A 21,312-nucleotide genomic window follows, 5' to 3' on the forward strand; every position below is an offset into this window, starting at 1 on the left:
TTATTTAAAAATATTTTTACCTCATATTATATCATAATATCATGATAATAATCAACCAATTATTCCAACCATCACTATTATAATTAGTATTATTATCATTATCAGAAATAATATATAATTACCATCTTTTTTTTAACACCATCTCTGTGTTATTGTTGTATTATCGCCATCACCTTATTGCTTCATCTCCCCATGTATCATTTCATTCCATCAACCTTCTATATTTCACATCATTACTTAACAATTAATATATAAAATATTTATACAAAAAAAATGCTCCATTAAATTGAGTTTTACAAAACATGCAGTTCATGTTTTCTATTATCAAGAGAGAGAAAAACGAGATGAGATTCCTAATTCATAGAACAAATACTATCACTACAAGGATGGAAGACAATTTCCACCTTCAAATTAACTCGAGCAATATATGAAATAATTTCCGTATTGCACATTATATATATATATAGTTGTTTATGGCACCCATATTTCATCTGTTTCCTCCTCAGGATCTCTCTGCACTTAGGAAACCAGTTTGTCTCTTTTCTTCTTCATTCGAAGTATTGGTATTTTATGTATGCTAGCGCATGAAGAGGCAACAATGACAAACTCCTTGTCTGTTTTTAGTGACTTTCACTTTTCTTTCTTACCAGATTTTGAATTTCTAAAAACAAATGGCTGGCTCGTAACTAAAGTGACTATTATTAGGACGAGTGATCTTAAACATTAATAAAATATTTATATAAAAGTTAAATTATGAAAGTAATTAGAAGCTATGGTATCGAATAACCAAAAAATATTAAAAAAAAAATTCCATTATGCCTCGCCACTAGTGATAAATTGAATAGGATGCAAGAAAATCAACGTATAATAGTTGATAATGAAGATATTTTTATATAAAATTTGGATTCATATATACTAGAGGATAAAAGCTAATATTTGAAGTACTGTGTGTATTAATTTGAATTTTGACTTTAAATTTAAATATTTAAATCCATCAAAATTGTATATTAGAGTCTATACTAATTAATGACCAAAGCAATAATGAGACTGATGTTAGTATAATTTGAGATTATTTATTATTTCTAAAAATATAAAATATTATTATTACCAAAACAATATAACTATATATCATGATCTTAAACAAAAATACTTTCCAATACAATAGAGTTTAAAGACATTTATAAAAAGAAAGCATTAGTAGTAATTAAATATTATATTTATGATATATAGTAAGAAGCTTAGTATTTTTCCTTATATATATATATATATATATATATATATATATATATATATATATATAATCTCTCATAAGTTAAATGCAAGCTACCCAGCTACATTGTGCTTTCAAAGTTTTACTCTGATTAATTCCATCCATCATTGAAAAGAAAAGGAAAAGGAGAAAACAGTGGAAAATCATCTCCTTCCCAAAATAAAAACCTGCGGGAAGGGAAGCTTCGAGACCAACATGATGTTTGGAACTCGTTTCCGTAAGTTTTGATTTTTTTTTTATATTTTTGTATTATTTTGATATGTTAATGTAAAAATTAATTTAAAAAAATAAAATAAAAATAATTTTGATATATTAAAAAAAAAACATTTTAAAAAATACTCATTACCATACTTTTAATTATTCCTACACAAAAAGCAAGAAAAAAAAAAAAGGCTAACAAATGTGATAATTATCAGTGCTCATGGCGGACAAATATGTTCAGTATGCGACCTTGCTATTCTCTTAACAGACCTACTCTCGGTTCTCAAGCAATAGTCTATGCTTGAAGGAAGAAGGGGTGCTTGTGATTTCCCATAGGAGTTCCAGCACAGAGCCTGCCGAAAACCTCGAAAGCCATTGGAGCTGGGCTTCAACTGAATATCAATCAGATCAACATCGGTGCAAGGCACGTCATTGCTACATGCAAGATGAAGGGGTTGCACTGAGTAACTCCCTATGATTCTGTCATATTTAACACCAGATATTGCCACAGCTTCTGTTTGATTCTTGCAGATTTTCTTGTCACAATAGAACTGGTCAATTATTACAGGATACTTCACATCTGATACTTCAATACTGGAAAATGTCACGTTCTTTACCGATCCAACACCTCCCTGCAGTGATATAATTGCAAACAATTTCCCAAGATAGAGATTTAATAAAAAAAAGGTGTGGTTTAGAATTTAAAACAAATAATTTCAACAACTTTTCTTACACTAATATCTGTGCTTTAAAATCAATTAGCTACGTACCTGCCATGTCTTTATTCTAACTCCGGACAAAGTATTTTGTAGTGAGATTTTCTCGACAACAATATCCGAGACACAGGCAACACTTTTATCCTTTCCAAGTCCTCCTAGACTGCAGTTATAATTAAGAAAACCAAAAATAATATGAAGTAAATTAATTATTCAGAACAGTTTTCTAACCATGAAATCCTGCAAATATTCATAAATTTCAGGAAAATGGGAAATTTTGATCAGTTGATGAACTATGTCAGTACATCAACTTGGTTAGTGCATATATTCCATATAGATTTCTCTGAAATGTAATCATTTTCTTACAATAATTTATGACTTTACCTTATACCATGTCCAGGTCCACAGTTAATGTGATGGACATGGATATTAGAGCAACCAGTTTGTATTGATACACAGTCATCCCCTGTTAGAAAGTGAGAGCCCAGGATTAGTACCCAATAAACAAATGTATGTATTGATTTCACTAATAACAGTTATAAGATCCAACCCGGCCTTAGACCCTGAAGGTCACGGGTTGAGCAAGTCAACTCGCGTGGTGGCTAGTTGATCCAAGTTTTGAATATAAAAAAAACAAAACCCTTGAAATTTAAGAATTTTTTTTTAAAAAAACTGGCTTGGTAGAAAACCCGCCCCGGGCAGCTCCACCTGACGGGTCACTGGCAGAGTTTTATATGCCAGAAAGTGCGGGCTAGTTTTTTATTTACTATATCAGCACTACTCACAAACCAGGCCCACATAGTGGTTGAATATGAAAATTATGTATGATCATCTGTTTGCACCTTTTATTCATGCATGCTTGTGTCGAAAGTTAGTTAATTTAGTGACAGTTATGCCGTTTAAAAAGTTTTTGAACCAATTTGTGCACAAACGGATAGCTTTTTGGTACTATTCTCTTTCTTTTTCCTACACAAAAGGTATCGCTTTTCCCTGGAATTCTAGCGTGCCATGCACCAACTCATCGCCAACTAAAAACTACACTAAAAATACAATATGGAACATGACCGACTGTTGGGTCATTGCTTGACAAAATTAACCATGATTAACAAGAGACGTGCAGTGTATGGTCTTCCAATCTTGCCAGTACGTATGTTTCATGAAAGAAATGAAATTCTATATGAAATGATGGAGAGCTTAGAGATTAATGCACTTATCTATCGGTTCTTACCGCATCCAATATTAGAGTGCTGAATTTCTACATCTTTTGTATTCTGCAGGTGAATGCCGTCAGTATTTGGACTATTCTCTGGTGAATCAATCGTGATATTATTGACTTTGATCCCACTCGAGCTGTCAAATTTGAGATGGCATTGAGGGCTGTTCATGATTTTGATGTCGCGAACTGTAACATTATGGCTGTCATAGAATCTCAAAGCCTGTGTTAAGAACATGATCAAGAATTTAATTATTTTAATCCTGAGGCCGGCCCCTATAACAACTTAATAAAATTAATTGTAATTATCAAGGGTTATGATCTTACGGTTGGTACTTTCATATCTGGATTGTGTTTGGACCTCTTCTGCATAATTTACATCAAAGAAAGGAAAGTTAAAGCTTTCAATTTTGCATGCCCTTTTTTCGTTTTTGTTCTGGAGAAGATAATTGAGACCCTATATTGACAAACCTGAATATAGTAGACTCCAGAGGGACTCCACCAGGCAGATCCTTGACCATCAAGTTTTCCAGTGCCTTGAATGGTGAAGTCATGAACCCATTTGAAGTTTAGCCACTGAAACAAGCCGGATTTAGGCCAGGCACCTACTTGAGGTGGAGCTAAGAGAATGCCATCTACCTGTTGGAATTCCACTTACATTGCATCAGCTTTATGTGTAGAGCACTAAACAATAAGGAACTGTACTAATATTAAAACAAGACAGACATTATCCATAAAAAAATTGACTGCTAGGAATATACCTCCTGCCTTTTAGATTTCTTTATTCATAACTACTACTCGAGAGTAGAGTCACTCATCAGATCAGTTGAAAAGAAGAGAAAGCGAACCTCAAGTACAAGGTGAGGCATGCATGGACCTTGGAGAGTTATGGGCTTGATGAGGAACTTGAATTCCGCCGGGATTTCCACTACAGCCCCAGATACCTTGCACGCAGCTTTCCATGCTGCTAAAAGTGCCTGTTTAGCTCACCATTCAGTTTCTAGTAATTATTAAAAAATAAAAATCTAGCTAGTAAATACTTGCTCCATCTGTTGCTAAGTCCAAAGAAAATGCGGAAACATATGGAGGAATTTGTGCCAATAAGAACATGTTCTTTCACAGTTCCTTTTGGCTATTACGTACCTTTGAATCATCTGAGACTCCATCACCCTTGGCTCCAAATGACAAAACGTCAAAAATGATGGAATGTGTAGGATAAGAACCATAGTAAGGAAGAGGGGCTGGGGCAGGGCCTGGAATATTTGTAGCTGGGTCTGGAGCATTGTGGCCATTGCTGCCCTTGTCTTTAAGGTGCTTGTGAGGTTTATTTCTGTTGCTGTGATGCTTTCTTGCCTCTACAGAAATCATGGCAAATGTAATGAAGACAGCTACTACAACAAAAAGAAAAAATCGAACAGATGAGTTCCTGATGCTCTTCATCTCGTAGCTTTCCCTTTTCTTACGTTTCTTGGATATAATCTCCGGGAGAACAAAGAGCTCTAGCTTCAGCTACTAATAAGTTGCAGGTATTACTCTGCTTGGAACAGGGCAATGAGACCGTTAGAGGCAGTTTATGTTTACAGCCTTATTATAGCCTCTCTTTTGCACTTTTCTTACAATTATAATTTTAAATCCTCCAATAAAAAAAAAACATTTAATGACCAAAAACAAAAGCAACTGATCTGTCAGGGGACTTAATCGGAACAATTTCCATTTCGGTCTGAAAGCTTTATCAGTAGCTAGCGCAGCAGGACAAACCTTATTCTAATTTATCAAGAAGTCCGAGGTTTAAGCACTTCTTATGGCAGTATAAATAAAAGTCCAAGAACAGCTTTTTTGATGCACGGAGCGCCAAAGTATTACACATCTCAAAGTTTAGGGTTTGAAGGGTGATTAATTAATATACACATCATAAAAGCCAACTGTTTTATGAATATTTTTGTAAACAAGAAAATTTAAATTAGGCTCGTCAATTGAAAAGTGTATATTAATTATCTATACATGGGATCTTTTTAATTGCGAAGATTTAATTAACCTGTGACGGAAGAGAAATATCTATTTATTTTATTTAGTTATTTATTTCGTTATTTAGTTAAATCAACAATTCATTATCAGAGCAAATAGCAAAAACCACAATTTCTTCCAACATACTCATTATTTATTTTTTCAATGAATTTATATATTAGATGAAATCCAATAACCAAAGATAGTAGTCAAATAAATTAATGAAAATGAATAATTACAATAGAAAAAGGGTAGAATAAGAGGTTTTCCCAAAAAAAAACAACTACGAAAATATGATGGTGACACCCAGAGTCGGCATAAGGTGAATAGAGATATTAGATAAAATTATAAATGAAAAATTTTAAAATATTTATGAAATATTTTTTATTATTTTTCATATATGTTTCACAAGTGAAAGCCTTGAATCATTTTCATTTTGTATTTGAGTTTTTTTTGGTCAAGTGCACTCAATTTTCATTTCATAAAAAATAATTGATAAATATAATGCATGGTACTTTTTAAAAATATTTTTTAATTATATATATATATATATATATATATATATTATAGCAGCATATCAAAACCATAAAAATATCTAAAAATATTAATTTAATATATTTTTAAATAAAAATCAATTTAAAAAACCAAAACTACAGTTTCACTAAACCATCTTTTGCAACTAACATATATCTGGCTAATTGAGAGTACTCCTCTATTTCATATGCAGTGCCTCATACTCGTCCTTGCGCCGACAAGATCCAGGTAATTAATGGCGCATCTCTGTTGAGACGACGATGCATCTGGGGTGTGTGTGTGACTGTACAGTGTGTGTATTTTCAATAATATAAAAAATATTTTAATAAAATGAATCTAATAATATGAAAAAACATTACCAATAATAATCAGAATGAGTCATATACGCTTGTCCAAAGACAACAAATTACTCATTTTGTTTTGGGCTGTGCATGTGGTCCATTGCAACCAACATTAATGTTTTTTTTAGTATTGTTAAATTCATTTTACAAGATCTTTCTAATAATATTGTTAATGAAGCTTTAGTGCACTTCTAACATCATATTTTTTTTTTGTTTATTTTCTTTCTTTTTATCCTTTCTGGAATTTATGCAATCCATTTTACTATATTTTTTTTAAATATCATTATTCTTTATAACAACTTTAGTCAAAATATGCTTTTTTTTTTCAAACTATGCTAATTTTTTAAAAAAATCCATTGGCGCAGGTGGTCCTGAGTTCCATGTTCCACAGTGAAAAGAATAATATTAAAATATTATTTGTACATATTTTTATACAAAACATGGTGAAGAATAATATTAAAATTAGCAAGGGAACACATTATATATATATAAAAAAAAAAAGCAAGAGAACTCTGTTGTGTAAGAATAAATTTATCTAATAAACTCTCTTATGTTTATTAAAAATAAAAGGAAAAAAACTCTCTAAAATGGATATAGTGATACAAGAAGTAGTTAATAACTTAAAAAACTATGAATTATTTGTTTTTTTATAACAAATTTATGAATTATTAGCGGCCCCTTATTTGAATGATCTTCTTTAGTAAAAAAAAAAAAAAAACTCGAAGTTTGAGGTCATTATCTACCATATATACCCCTTAGTGTCTATTGAATTCTCAATCTATGTGTTCTTTCCACTGAAGTTATCAAGTGATTAAAATCATTTACAAAAAGACTTAATTTTTAATTGATGTATAAATTGATTTGATAATATTTTGTATCATTTAACAATATAAGTTAAATAAAATAAAATAAAATAAAACAATTTTCTTAACTATGGTTTTTTATGAACCGATGAAAGCACTATACGAATAACTAATATAATTTATACTTGAATATCATATATTCCTATACAAAATATTTATTTGATGGATAAAAGAGTGCTGGGTTGTTTTCAACTTGAGATTTTTATTTATAGAAGTCAAATTGAATAAACTTTTTCTTCCTGCAGCTAATCCTTGCGAGACAAAAGGAACAAGGAGACCTAGCCTGTCACTGTTGAAGACATGAAGAATAAAGAGTAAGAGACCACTTTGGTGGTGGTGCAGGAGTGGTGGACATTCATGGTTAGTAGGTTAGGACCTCCTTTGCTAGTCTTTTAAGGCATGGCATGGGAGAGGTGGCTTCCACGTTCATATGAGAAGTGGGGATAAAAAGAAATTAAGTAGCTGCAGAATCAGTAGCGGCCATGCTATATGGACAGCGAAGGAGTGTTTGAGCAATTTTGGATGACTGTCTTCTTCTGGCACGCCGTGGGCCACACATGGGTCCGGCCGGTGCCTTTCCACGCCATCTGCGCTCGGACGTGTTGATTGAGCCTCCACAAACAAGATTTCTCCTTTACAAAACTCCTCACTACTGGTGTCGCTGTTGCTCTTGTCGTTCTGCACTATGCGTTATAGTTGCAGTTCAGGCTATGCACAAAACTTTTAAGTGAAAATTTTGCGTTGAATTCTGCTTATGTTTTATACTTTTCCAGAGAAATCAATTCCAGGTATTTTTAAAATATTAATTTTGATACTATGCAACCAATATCAATATGTGAGAATCTAGCTGCTGCAATGTACGTTGGACTCTCCTGTTGTGAAGTTGGGCGTATGTTGTTTGTAATCAAAGCCTATTAATTTAATAATCAGTTTTTAATAAAGACATAAAGCAGCGGATTTCTACGATGAAAATTACATAATAAGTGGCGTGGACCTGAAAGCCTTCTCGCATATGAATTCCTGCCTAACAAGAGTCTCGATCGTTTCATTTTTGGCACCTATAAATCTATATTTACACCTTAATTTTGATATTGCAAAAACCCTATTGTTAAACGAGCATAAAACCTAATTGCTCCACTATCAGTGAAGCAATTAGAGGATGTATCTCTACTCCAAATTGTAGAGTTAAAATAAGCTTCGGGATCTTGCTAATTTACACATACACTGTCTCAGACAGTTTTCACAGGGAGTTCGCTTCTGTTATATTGATTTTAGACTTCGGATTGCCCATCATGAGAGCCCCAATTCATGTCCAAATCCAACAGCTATCAATACAGTAACAACGAAGAATACTTACCTTCTTCATTTCTGATTGTTACCAGTTTTTGTCTGTGTTCGTCTGAATGCTGAGTGAAATGGAACTTGATGGTGTTTTGCATATCTAAACGTGGCAGATCAAAATAAAGGCCAGACGCTGAACTGGGAGAATAGATACAAGATAATTATTGGTACTGCAGAAGGTTTAGTCTACTTTCATATGAACTCCAAAATCAGAATCATTCACAGAGATACAAAGGCCAGTAATATCTGTTAGATTCAAGGCTTCGTGCTAAAATTGCAGAGGATACATGTTAGGAAAATTTAGGACGGAAACAAATATGAAGTTGGCTTAGAGGCGTGAAAACACTATCATTAAGGTGTTTATTTGTCCCATACAGAGACAACACCTTCAGGATACAACTAAGCCCTCTAAACCTCTAAAAGAATGAGAAGATAAGACCAAGAAAAGAATATGTCTTTTTGTTGTTATTTCTTTTCTGTATAGTAACATGCTTTTATAGACTTGAAACATAACGATGAAACAGTATGACTGTTCATCAAACAATATGATTGTTGATGAAATAATATGATTGTTCATCAAATAGTATGACTTCATATTAAGTTCCAAGTTCCAAATGATATTATAAATATCCATATAATAACATTAGGAAGCCAAATATGAGAGTTTGTCCATCATGACTTAATTTACTACACAATAGAAACCCACACTTAGAAACATTAGGAGGGAGTGTTTCTTTCCAATGTGGGATAAACATCTTTCCTTTATTCATTTACAAACTACACCAACAATCCCCCACTAGTTTGTAATGAATGTCTTTTCACTTGATAGAATTATGCTTACAAGAAGGTATTTTGCAATTTAAACCTTCAATTAGTGTTAGAACTTGAATCCTACTAAAGTTATTGGTGTCCGCAGATTAAACCAAAACTTTTGTTGTAGAATAAAATATACTACATACATAATACTATCCAAACTCTTAAAGAGGTTTACAACTGTTTAGCACTATTATGGCCATGTGCTAAAATCATAATTTTTTTTCTTGAATATTTACAAGAGAAAACCCTAACTCTTGTCAAAAGCAGCACCACTTTTATATTCATATAGGTGAAATTATACATGTCTCTATTACATTAGACACGAACTTTAAATTCCATTAAGAGCCCACGCTCATCCTACTTTTCGTAATAGAACACACTGAATACTATCAGAATAGGGACTCAAATTAATTATCAGTGTCCAACAGATACAAAACAGTAACTTGTTATTACCCATTAAACTAAGAGATAAGCTTTTTGCTAATCCGAAATTGGGTTCCTATTACTGATATCTTTAATAACGGGTTTCAACCTCATTCCATTAGTTGTTTTTCGTACCATGTCTCTAGATAGTCCTTTTGTGAGCGGATCCGCTAAATTATTCACAGACTTCACATAGACAATGGTGATTACACCATTTGTAATCAACTCTCGAATATATCCATGTCGAATGCTTATATGTCTTGACTTACCATTGTAAATGTTACTATAAGCTCGAGACATAGTTGCTTCACTATCGCAGTATAAAGAAATAGCTGATATAGGTTGTGGCCACAACTTAATATCAAACAACATATTTCTTAGCCATTCTGCTTCTTTACCTGCAGCAGTTATAACAATAAATTCTGATTCCATGGTAGAATGAGATATGCATGTTTGTTTCTTAGATGCCCAAGATATTGCACCTCCTCCAAGTGAGAAAATCCATCCTGACGTGGACTTATTATCACTTGAACTAGTCATCTAACTTGCATCACTATATCCTTCCATCACAACTGAAAAATCAGAATAAAACAAGCCTAAATTGATCGTTCTTTTTAGGTAACCAAAGACTCATGCAATAGCCTTCCAATGATCTGTATTCGGCTTGCTTGTATATCTTAATAACTTGCATAAAGCAAAAGCTATATCTGGTCTTGTACAATGCATAGCATACATAAGACTTCCAATGGCACTAGCATATTCTAGTTGTGCTACCGCTTTATCACAATAATCATTTAACTTCATGCTAGAGTCAAATGGGGTATTAGCCTCCTTTATATTGAGATGCTTAAACTTATCGAGCATTTTCTCAATATAATGTAACTGATTAAGAGCATAGTCATTACTATGTTTCTTAACTTTGATACCTAAAATTGTATCTATTTCACCAAGATCTTTCATTTTAAAGATAGAAGTGAGATACCTTTTGGTTTCAACTATTCCAATAATATTGGTGCTAAATATTAACATGTCATCTACATAGAGACAAATAATCACACCAAAATCTTTTGTAAATTTAGAATACATACACTTATCAGCACCATTGTGATGAAAACCATTCAACAAAATTGCTTTGTCAAACTTTTCATGCCATTGTTTCGGAGCTTGTTTTAAACCATATAAGGACTTTACCAATTTACAGACTTTTTCTTCATTTCCAGAAAGTATAAAACCCTCAGGTTGCTCCATATACACTTCTTCCTTTAAATCTCCATTTAGAAAAGCCGTCTTTACATCCATTTGATGAACATGCAATTTATAAATTGATGCTAATGCAAATAACACTCTAATTGATGTAATTCTTGCCACTAGAGAATAAGTGTCAAAATAATCAACACCCTCCTTTTGAGTAAAACCTTTGGCAACCAATCTTGCGTTGAAGGTTTGTATAGAACCATCAGTATTGTATTTTCTTTTAAACACCCACTTACATCCTATTTGCTTAGAACCTGGAGGTAAATCTACTAGGATCCAAGTATTGTTAGACAATATTGAATCCATTTCATCATTTACTGCTTCTTTTCAAAAAGCAACATCCCTAGAAGACATAGTTTGACCAAATGTCTTTGGATCATCTTCTATATTTAGGATCATAGGTGTCTTTTTTAATATTGTATTTCTATCACCTTCCACTAAAAATACAATTGAATCAGTAGAAATAAAATATGTATCTATATGTTTTTCCTTTCTAACTCTTTGACTTCTTCTAGGTTCACTGGAACCTATTACTTCTAAGTTTTTACGTTTTTCACTTAACGTTGAGCTAGGAGTCATTACTTTTAGATTTGGTTCTTGCACATTTGAATCACTTATGAATTTATATTCGATAAATTCAACATGTATAGATTCAACAATTACATTAGTTTCTAAATTCAAAAGTCTATAAGCCTTTGAATTTTGTGCATAACCAACAAAAACACTCTTAAGACCTCTAGGTCCTAATTTTGTTCTTTGAGGATCAAAACTTTTATAAAAAGCTACACACCCCCACACTTTAAAATAATTCTGATTTGGTTTTCTACCATTCCATACTTCATAGGAAGAAACATTTGATTTTTTAGATAGTACTATATTATGAATGTGACATGCAGTAAGTAAGGCTTCACCCCATAAATTATTTGGTAATTTAGTATTCAAAAGCATGGCATTGACCATATCCACTAAGGTCTTATTTTTCCTTTCAGCAAGTCCATTATGTTGTGGTGTATAGGGTGCTGACATTTGATGGATTATTCCGTTTTCCTCACAAAATGTAGAAAACTCCTTAGAAAAGTATTCTCCACCTCTATCACTTCTAAGAACTTTAATTTGCATTTCCTTTTGATTTTCTACCATTTTCTTGAATTCATTGAATTTTCCAAAGGCTTCATCTTTAGTTCTTAACAAGTAAACATAGGTAAAACGAGAATAATCATCAATGAAAGTTATGAAATATATTTTCCCACCCCTTGTTAACATACCATTTATTTCACATATATAAGAATAGACCAACTCAAGTAATTGAGAATTCCTTTCTACTTTAGGAAAAGACTTCTTTGTCATCTTTGCTTGAATACATACTTCACATTTGTCTTTATTATTGTGTTGATATGAAATATAACCATGCTTACACATATATTTCAAATATCTATAATTTAGATGTCCTAATCTTGCATGCCAAAGAAGAGAAGTAGATTCAACCATATAAGCAGAAATAACATTGATTTCATTAATACTAAACTTAAACATGCCATCACAGGAATAACCCTTTCCCACAAACATCCCACTCTTAGTTACAATAACCTTATCAGACTCCAAAACAATCTTGAACCCTTTCTTGCTCAAGAGACTAGCAGATACAAGGTTTTTCCTAATTTCAGGAACATGAAACACATTGAGTAAAGATAATTTTTGTCCAGAAGTAAAGTACAACTCAATAGTTCCTTTTCCCAAAACTTTGGCAGAATTATGGTTGCCCATCAAGACCTCTTCAGGTTTTTTCAATTCTTCATAAGTCTTGAACCATGCTTTGTTGTTGCAAACATGAACTGTTGCACCAGAATCCAGCCACCAATCTGAAGTCTTTACAACATTAGTTGCCATATTTAATTCGGTAATCATTCCAATTTGAATGTTTGAAACCGTGGCAACTAACTCCCTGACTTCATCTTTTTCAACCATATTCACTTTGAAAGAACCACCTTTCTTGTTGAAATTCTTGAACCTGCACTCTTTTATATAGTGCCTTTTATTACCACAATGGAAACAAACTTTATGCTTCTTATTAGCATATTGTTTCTTCTTGAATTTGTTTCCTTTCTTTTGCACTTTCAGATTGTTTTAAGTCATTGTCAAACCAGTTTCAGTAACCAAATTCACTTTAGAATTTGTTGCTTGCAATTCACGCATACGAGATTGAATCTCAATTTGCAAGTGTGTTTGAAACTGTTCAAAGGTATAATTGTCTGTAGAATGCAACATCTTCTTCCTATATTCATTCCAGGATGGAGGAAGTTTTGATAAAACAGCCCCCACTTGAAGTGAATCAGGAACTTTGATATCCAAATCACTAAGTTCTGATATCAGCATTTGAATTTCATGGACTTGATCCATGATTGGCTTATTATCAGTAATTTCATACTCAAAAAATTTTAAAGCAAGAAAACGATCAGAACCTGATTTTTCCTGCTTGTAGTGTGTCTCTAAGGCAGCCTCAATTTCTTTTGGCGACTTTAATTTGGAGATGTCATAGAGTCGACTGGTCAGAGTATTCAGTATATGCCCTCGACAAAGCACTTCATCTTCTTCATGTTTTACTCTTGCAGTCTTAATAGTGCTAGATTCATCTTCTTGTGGTTCAGGTAATGCAGATAGATTCGGATCAAGAATGTATAGATCTTTAATGAAGTAAGCAGGAATATCATCTTATCCATCCATCTTGTGTAATTCGTACCATCAAACCGATCTAGTTGAATTTTGACATCCTTAGCAACTTTGACGCTAGAATTCATATTTGTCTCCATCAAAATAAACACCTTAAAATTGTTAGGAAAATTTAGGATGGAAACAAATATGGAGTTGGCTTAGAGGCGTGAAAACACTATCTTTAAGGTGTTTATTTGTCCCACACAGAGACAACACCTTCAGAATACAACTAAGCCCTCTAAACCTCTAAAAGAATGAGAAGATAAGACCAAGAAAAGAATATGTCTTTTTGTTGTTATTTCTTTTCTGTATAGTAACATGCTTTTATAGACTTGAAACATAACGATGAAACAGTATGACTGTTCATCAAACAATATGATTGTTGATGAAACACTATGGTTGTTCATCAAACAATATGATTGTTGATGAAATAATATGATTGTTCATCAAATAGTATGACTATTCATATTAAGTTCCAAGTTCCAAGTTCCAAATGATATTATAAATATCCATATAATAACATTAGGAAGCCAAATATGAGAGTTTGTCCATCATGGCTTAATTTACTACACAATAGAAACCCACACTTAGAAACATTAGGAGGGAGTGTTTCTTTCCAATGTGGGATAAACATCTTTCCTTCATTCATTTACAAATTACACCAACAATACATGGCTCCAGAGTACCTAACCCATGGTCAGATAGTAAAGTCCTTGAATCTTCGAACAAGCAATGAATTCAAATAATTTGCAGAGGACACATGGCTCCACAGTACCTAACCCATGGTCAGTTAACAGAAAAGGCAGATGTCTACAGCTTTGGGGTGCTTTTGTTGGAGATTGTTACAGTAAGGTATAACAACAGGAGCAAAACCTCAAGATTACACAGACGGCCTAATCACATTAGTAAGTTTCAGAACCACTGCTTTCCATAAAACTACTTTATTCTCTTCAATTTATGAAGTATTTAAGAAAGGTAGAACTCGTCTTCTATAAATCCACTTCTTCTGTGGGAGAAAACAGACATGGAAAAAATTCCAGGCAGGAACTATGGAGGAGCTTTATGACCCAAATCTGATGTTTCGCAATCACCATGATAACAATGTTCAGAATGATGTTACGAGGGTAGAGCATGTGGGCCTTCTATGCACACAAGAAATCTCATCACTTCGACCAACAATGTCAAAAGCTCTACAAATGCTAACAACTGAGGAACACATCCCTTAGCCCACTAATCCCCCATTCATAGACGAAAGGACCATGGAACTCAATGACACATGTGAGGAACCATGTCACCCCCTTAATTTTGGTATTTCAGCATCAATCGCTTCCACTGACAATAGTCCCTTCTACCCAAGATGACCTCAGGATGGATGAGAGGTAGATTTTACAAAGGAACAGTGAGCTCAGACTAATTATATTTAGTGGAACTGGCCAAACATCTCAGGCTACAGTTGGCTCACTCAAGCACCATGCAGGAAGCATTTGCAAAACAATATGATGATCGGCATATGAGAAGTTGTCGTTAAATTACAAAGCTGCAGAGATGAGGTTTAGGGCAGTAATGCCAAAATTCCTATGTTCATCGTGGAGTTGGACAAAAGTGCATGGCAGTGTGAAGTTTTAGAGACAGATTTAGATAATTTTTTAGGTTTAAATCAACAAATCCAGCTCCAGGAAAACTAGAATTATAAGTTTTAAGATATATATATATTTTTTTGAAATAATTTAAGAATACAAACATCTTGATTGACGGGTTGACAAGCATTTCCTCTTCTGTCTAGGATTAACATTATAAAACAGACAGGATAGCAAAAGCAGAGCATCTAGGTACGAAGCTCCTTTCAAAATGATTGTAATGGATTTATTATTTATGTAGCCAAGTTTTTTGTGGCTTTGAGTTCATCATTTGACATGCCTAAGTTGCAGTCAACATTCTAAACACAAAAATTACCAAACCCCGTATAATATGTCCTTTCCCCGCAAAAACTATGAAACATGCTGTTTAAACTGAGAACCAACCTTATCTAACGTGTGGCTACTAGATTCCCCATTAGGCCTCCACTAATCTCATAATGTTTAGCAGTAGAAAATCCTGCTTCCAGAGCAAGTTCTTCCAACTCATTCCCTGTATAAAAAATACACACCATGTCACCCAACTAGGAAAATAAAACAAACTACAGAGGGGAGGCATGCGCCTTTCAAAACATTATAATTAAAAAAAAAAAAGATTGAACTTAATGGTCTTGGTCTTCGTAATGATTGAACTTCTTGTAGCCCAGCTTGACAATAGAACTTCATGAAGTTTTAAGGAGTAGATTAATGGACCACAGACTCTTATCAACCATGAAAAGTGGTCTGGAGAAAGTTTCCAGACAAAGGGATCAACCAGAGGACCTTATCATTGATACAGACAAAAAAAATAAAATACAATGTTTGGAGGATTGTGCTTTCATCAGATTTTAAGATTTGTCTATTCTGCAATCAACGTTCTTCTAATCCAACAAAAAAGATAATGATTACTAGTAACAGAGGAAGAAAAACCTGTTAAAAATTCTCTGATTGAGCCCTTCAAATATTCATACTCCTTCGCAAGACCATATGCAGTTGCCACAGGGACAACAGCATTGTCAATCATCCACTCCTTGTGACAAGAAACATACAAAAGAATTGATTTCATCAGATACTGATTAGTAGTAAACACTACACCTGCCTGATAATAAGTTCTAACAAACATTCTTGGAAAAAAGGTTGAAAAGCAATGGGAAAACTGTTATTTCAAAGCATATAGATATCAATTATCATAGATAAAAGGACGATTATATGATGCAAAAGCATTTGTTGTTAAGTATCGAATTTCATTCCTCAGAGTCCAACAGGCACATAACATCAACAAACATTCAATATCTAAAAGAAAAGCATTTATTCCATTTTGCAAATGAATACCTGAAATGAAGCAACAAATGGTTGAGTGCTTTTATTAAAATCAAGCACTGATGCTTTAGAACCTGTATATCAACTCAAGGATGAGAAATGCCACACTTTGTTATTTTTCAGACAAGAGAGAAAAAGATAGGACCTGGTTTCAGTACTCGAAACATCTCCTGCACGGCCTTCCGCTTATCCACCACATTTCGTAGCCCATAACCCATGGTAATAGCATCAAAGTAGCAATCCGGAAAGGGCAATTCTGTAGCATCACCCTCAATCCACCTGTGATCAATCGATGGAATGTAAAGCAGGTTACCCAAAATGTTAAAATCCCTGGGTGTGAAAATCTTTTCACACTCGTGATGGGTGTATTTATACCAATGCTCACTCGATGTTCTTGTAGCAGGCCTTTGAAAGCAAATGTTGCCGTGATGAAGCCATCAATAGCTGCTCCTTTGAGAAATCGAGACCACTCACCTGCAAATCTCGACAAGAAATTTTTCCACATCTCTATGGATAAATAAATGCACACATACACAATGTGATAAGTCAAGCTAGCACAAGACAGGATTTAAAAAAAGAAAGAAACCTTGCCATTGGAGCCAACTTTTTCAGACAAGAGAAATGCTAAATCCCCACTTCCACAACACAGATCCAACACGCAGTCTCCCAATTTCGCTCTGTCCCAATATCATGCAAGTTCTTTCTTACAAGAAAAAATGAATAAAAAAATTACAGTGACAGAGCAAAAACAGCATTGATTACCCAGTCCAGGATACGGCCATGCGTTTCCAGATACGATGCTGACCCAAACTCAACAAATCATTCAACTGTCCAAACCAAAATTACAAATTAGGAAAACCAAAAAGAAACAATCGAAAAAATTGCGAGGGGCACTCACGAACGTACGTTATCATAGACAGGAGCAATGCGGTTAAAAAGCAGCTGGCGATCATTAGCGCAACGAATGGATGGGTATGAGAAGGTGGAAATGGGAAGGTGTCGACAGGATGAAGATTGGTAACCAAAACTTAGCTGAAGCTGAAGTGATGCCATGGCACCAGCTCCGTTTCGATCTTCTCAAAACTTTCTCGTCGAAATGATGACTTTAAGACAAGTCTCAGCAGAACAGCGCTTCATCCACTGACATGGCAGCTTTGTAACCAATAGATGAAATCTTGACGTACAGACAGGATAATGTAATTTAATACATAGTTATTAAACCCAACTAAAAAAAATAACTCGGGATGAATCATGGGTGGGGTAAATAAACCCAAAATTTGTTTAGAGAAAGGTTGATGTTCTTATGATAAAAAATATTTTAAAAAATAAAGATTTTGACCGATTAACTATATCAAGACTAAATTTGAGTTTTTAACTTGATGATATAAAATCAACTTTGTTTACTTTGAACAAAACTTGTCACGAACTAAATCTTAGATAAATCAGGTTTTGAGTTAACATCTTTGGAGTCAACCTAACACACCAATTCAGGTTTCTTTGCCGTTATTTAATGTCTATACAAATACATTAACACTGTCGAAGGATTATCAAACTCGAGCAACAACCTTCTATCAAAAAAAAATTAAATCGTGTTTTTTTTTTCTGATTGATGGACGGTTGGGATTTAGTCTGATATTCGTTTCGATGGATGAAATTTCATCATACATGATATTCAGTGTTAACGTCTTACATGGATATCAAGTAACTCCAGATTAATTAAATCATCCCAAATCATCCTATGGTTAAAAAGTTGTCATGTCAGTAAAGTAAATGCTACGTCACATCAGATGAAAATGCTAATTTAATTTAATATATTAATATTAAAAATAAATTTTAAAAAATAAAAAGTATCATTAATATATATTTCGGCACGAAAAATTATTTAAAAAGCAACCATAATCATATTGCTTAACATACTAAAACGCAATGTAAACAGTGTTATTAAAAATTTTAAATTTTTTTATTAAAAATATTTTTTCTATATTTTTAGATCGATTTAATATGTTAATATTAAAAATAATTTTTAAAAAATAAAAATAAATATTATTTTAATATATTTTTAAATAAAAATTATTCTAAACCATAATCGTTATCTCAATTCCAAACAACTCAAAATCAATCAATTTTGGCTCTAATTTTCATGATTGTAAAACTTGATACAAGACATATATTATGGATATGAAAATAACTAATACTCTAAAAGTAAATTTTAAAAAGAAATCAAAATGATATAATTTTTACTCTAATTATTTTTTAAAAAAACATTAATTGGTTAAGTGTGGAGATTAATTTGATTAAGTGAATTCAGGATTTTTTATTGAACTAATCAAGTTTTTTTTTTTTGAAATCTAAACTGGTCTAGGTTTTGAATTAATCTGCAAAGACAAGTTTAGTTTTTACAATTATACTACTTACAAATAACTCTAAAAATATAGTGAAACAAAAATCCTTATCACTAAAATTCGGTATATATTATATCAAAAAATAATATGGATCTAAATAATTGTGTACTGAGTGAATACTCTTGAATAGTTTGATATTAACTCTATTCTTTCAAATAAAATTCCTTTAAACTTTACACTAATATAAACAAACCAATGTTTTATATTAATTTTTTTAATTAACACTGTTACTATTTAATTACTAAAATATTAATATCATTACAAGGTTTTTTATTTTTAATTGTTTGAGAAGTTAACATGTAACTAGTGTTACTAAACTTCTATTTTTATTGTTCGATATACTCGTTTTTCAAAACACAATAATTTTTCCTACGTAGAAAAACTAAACCCTAAACCTCACAGTTACAATGTGATATTACAATTATACATTTGATATGATACATTGTTATGAAAGTTGCAATTCTCGAGTGAAACAGGTTACGAGGTGTTTAAAAGTATGATTATGATTATTTTTTTAAGTATTTTTTATTTAAAAATATATTAAAATTATCTGAAAACATAAAAAAAAATATTAATTTAAAACAAAGAAAAAAATAAAAATAAATTAATTTTTTTCAAAAATACTTTTAAAATATAAAATCAAACAGTAAAATATGCTATATATAGATTAACTTTTAACATGCTTTCTCTATTAACAGTAGCAGGACTCTCAAGGAGAACAAAGATAAGGATGAAAATTTAATTCGAAACCAACACATGTTGACTTGATATAAATAGATGAGTGGCTTTTAAATTTAATAAATAATAGGTAGGATATGTATATTATTAAATTTCACTTGAAATCTGCTGAAATCTATAATATGAAATATATATTTATATTATATAAATATATGTAGGATATTTAGATTTTTTTTAATACAATATAAAGATAAATAATAAATAAGATATAAATGTTATGAAATCTGACCGTGAACTAACTACAGAAGGCAGCCTTATAACTCAGCCACGAAGAAAGAAAAAACCAAGGACTGTTCAGGCTCCAACTGTCCCAATGGTTCTGGAGTTTATTTGAAATTATAAGAGATGTTGCGATTTGTAATTTTTTTGTTTTAAAATAATATTTTTTTAATTTTTAAATATTATTTTTAAAATTAACACATTACAACGATTGTGAAAACATAAAATAATAATTTTTAACAAAAATAAATAAATAAACGCACCCTAACTTGCTGATGAAAAATCCTTCCGAAGACGAAAGGTTGAGAGCAAAGATACCCGATATCCATGTTCCTTAACAAAAAAAAAAAGTACATAAAGGTGTGCATGATAAGACGAGCTCTTGAACGAAAAGCTTCAGCACCTTTCCTGTGCTTTGGATCCCAAAACCTTTAACCAAACTTACCATGAACATACCCAAGAAAGATGCACTCTTTCACCTCGCGATGATGAAGCTTTAGGCCTCTTTTTACGGTTTTCTATTTTTCAGAAACTGATTTTTTTCCCTAAAAAAAAAGCCATATTCTTGGAGGTTTTAGGGATGATCAAGTTTGACGAGTGTATTGTTCGTAAGGTATTTGTGAGTTAAATAAAATTCTTAACTAGTGTGCTTTGAATATCCACATAAATTAAAGAAAATTATCAGCAAGCAATCCTAACCTAAAAGCCACGGCCACCACGTTCCAAGAGTTCGCAGGATGAGACAAACTCGAATGTATCAGCCACACAGCATTGCTTTGATTGGGATTAGAAACAAGATTCGTATCTATATATTCTCATGGATGATCATACACTCATAGTTTGTCTGGTGAAAACCTAGGAGATAGTTGCCTTATAATAGGAATATTGCATATAAAAAAAATCAAATAATGGCATGCTTTGTTCAAGCAGAAAGATTGCCACTGCATTTATTTCATACCAAATGCTTCAGAGGTTTCGACTTCATACATGGTTATGATAGTCAGCAGTCCAGTAGGTTAACCCGGCAGCAAGGAAACCAAATACCTGATCAACTTGATATAATCCAATAAAAATCTCAATTTAACCTGTGATTCACTCAAAACCCAGTAGAAAAACACATTAATATTTTTAAAAATAACATCGTTTTGATATTAAATATTTTTTTTTGAGTTAACCCGCTAATCTTTGTTGCTGGTAAACCCTAAAGAGGGGTTTACCCTAAAGAGGGGTTTAATATAATTCAAACAGAATTTGTCATATGATGTTGGCAGGAAGAACAGTCTCTCCTCATGACAAGCTGCTGCAAGTTTTTCACCTAGCATAAGAAATAGGCAA

At 32.5% G+C, this 21,312-nt stretch overlaps 2 protein-coding genes across 2 annotated transcripts; both read right to left on the bottom strand.

Annotated features, from left to right (window-relative positions):
* Positions 1-1,596: 1,596 nt before the first annotated feature.
* On the bottom strand, positions 1,597-5,153 carry LOC7469054 (polygalacturonase At1g48100). Its single transcript, XM_024605979.2, has 8 exons — positions 4,544-5,153; positions 4,249-4,377; positions 3,872-4,039; positions 3,728-3,766; positions 3,416-3,623; positions 2,572-2,653; positions 2,242-2,350; positions 1,597-2,103 (listed from the first exon to the last, which is right to left on the bottom strand). Exons 1-8 carry the CDS (start codon positions 4,838-4,840, stop codon positions 1,690-1,692), a joined length of 1,446 nt encoding a protein of 481 aa, XP_024461747.2. The 5' UTR covers positions 4,841-5,153; the 3' UTR covers positions 1,597-1,689.
* Positions 5,154-15,526: 10,373 nt separating this feature from the next.
* LOC7473219 (2-phytyl-1,4-beta-naphthoquinone methyltransferase, chloroplastic) lies at positions 15,527-17,751 on the bottom strand. The gene is made up of 8 exons (XM_002312647.4): positions 17,525-17,751; positions 17,381-17,445; positions 17,205-17,295; positions 17,004-17,092; positions 16,764-16,897; positions 16,631-16,692; positions 16,229-16,328; positions 15,527-15,812 (listed from the first exon to the last, which is right to left on the bottom strand). The coding sequence occupies exons 1-8, from the start codon at positions 17,669-17,671 to the stop codon at positions 15,712-15,714; spliced, it is 789 nt and encodes a 262-aa protein (XP_002312683.2). The 5' UTR covers positions 17,672-17,751; the 3' UTR covers positions 15,527-15,711.
* Between the last annotated feature and the right edge of the window lie 3,561 nt (positions 17,752-21,312).

Source organism: Populus trichocarpa, chromosome 8, assembly GCF_000002775.5.
Source record: "Populus trichocarpa isolate Nisqually-1 chromosome 8, P.trichocarpa_v4.1, whole genome shotgun sequence".
NCBI lineage: Eukaryota > Viridiplantae > Streptophyta > Magnoliopsida > Malpighiales > Salicaceae > Populus > Populus trichocarpa.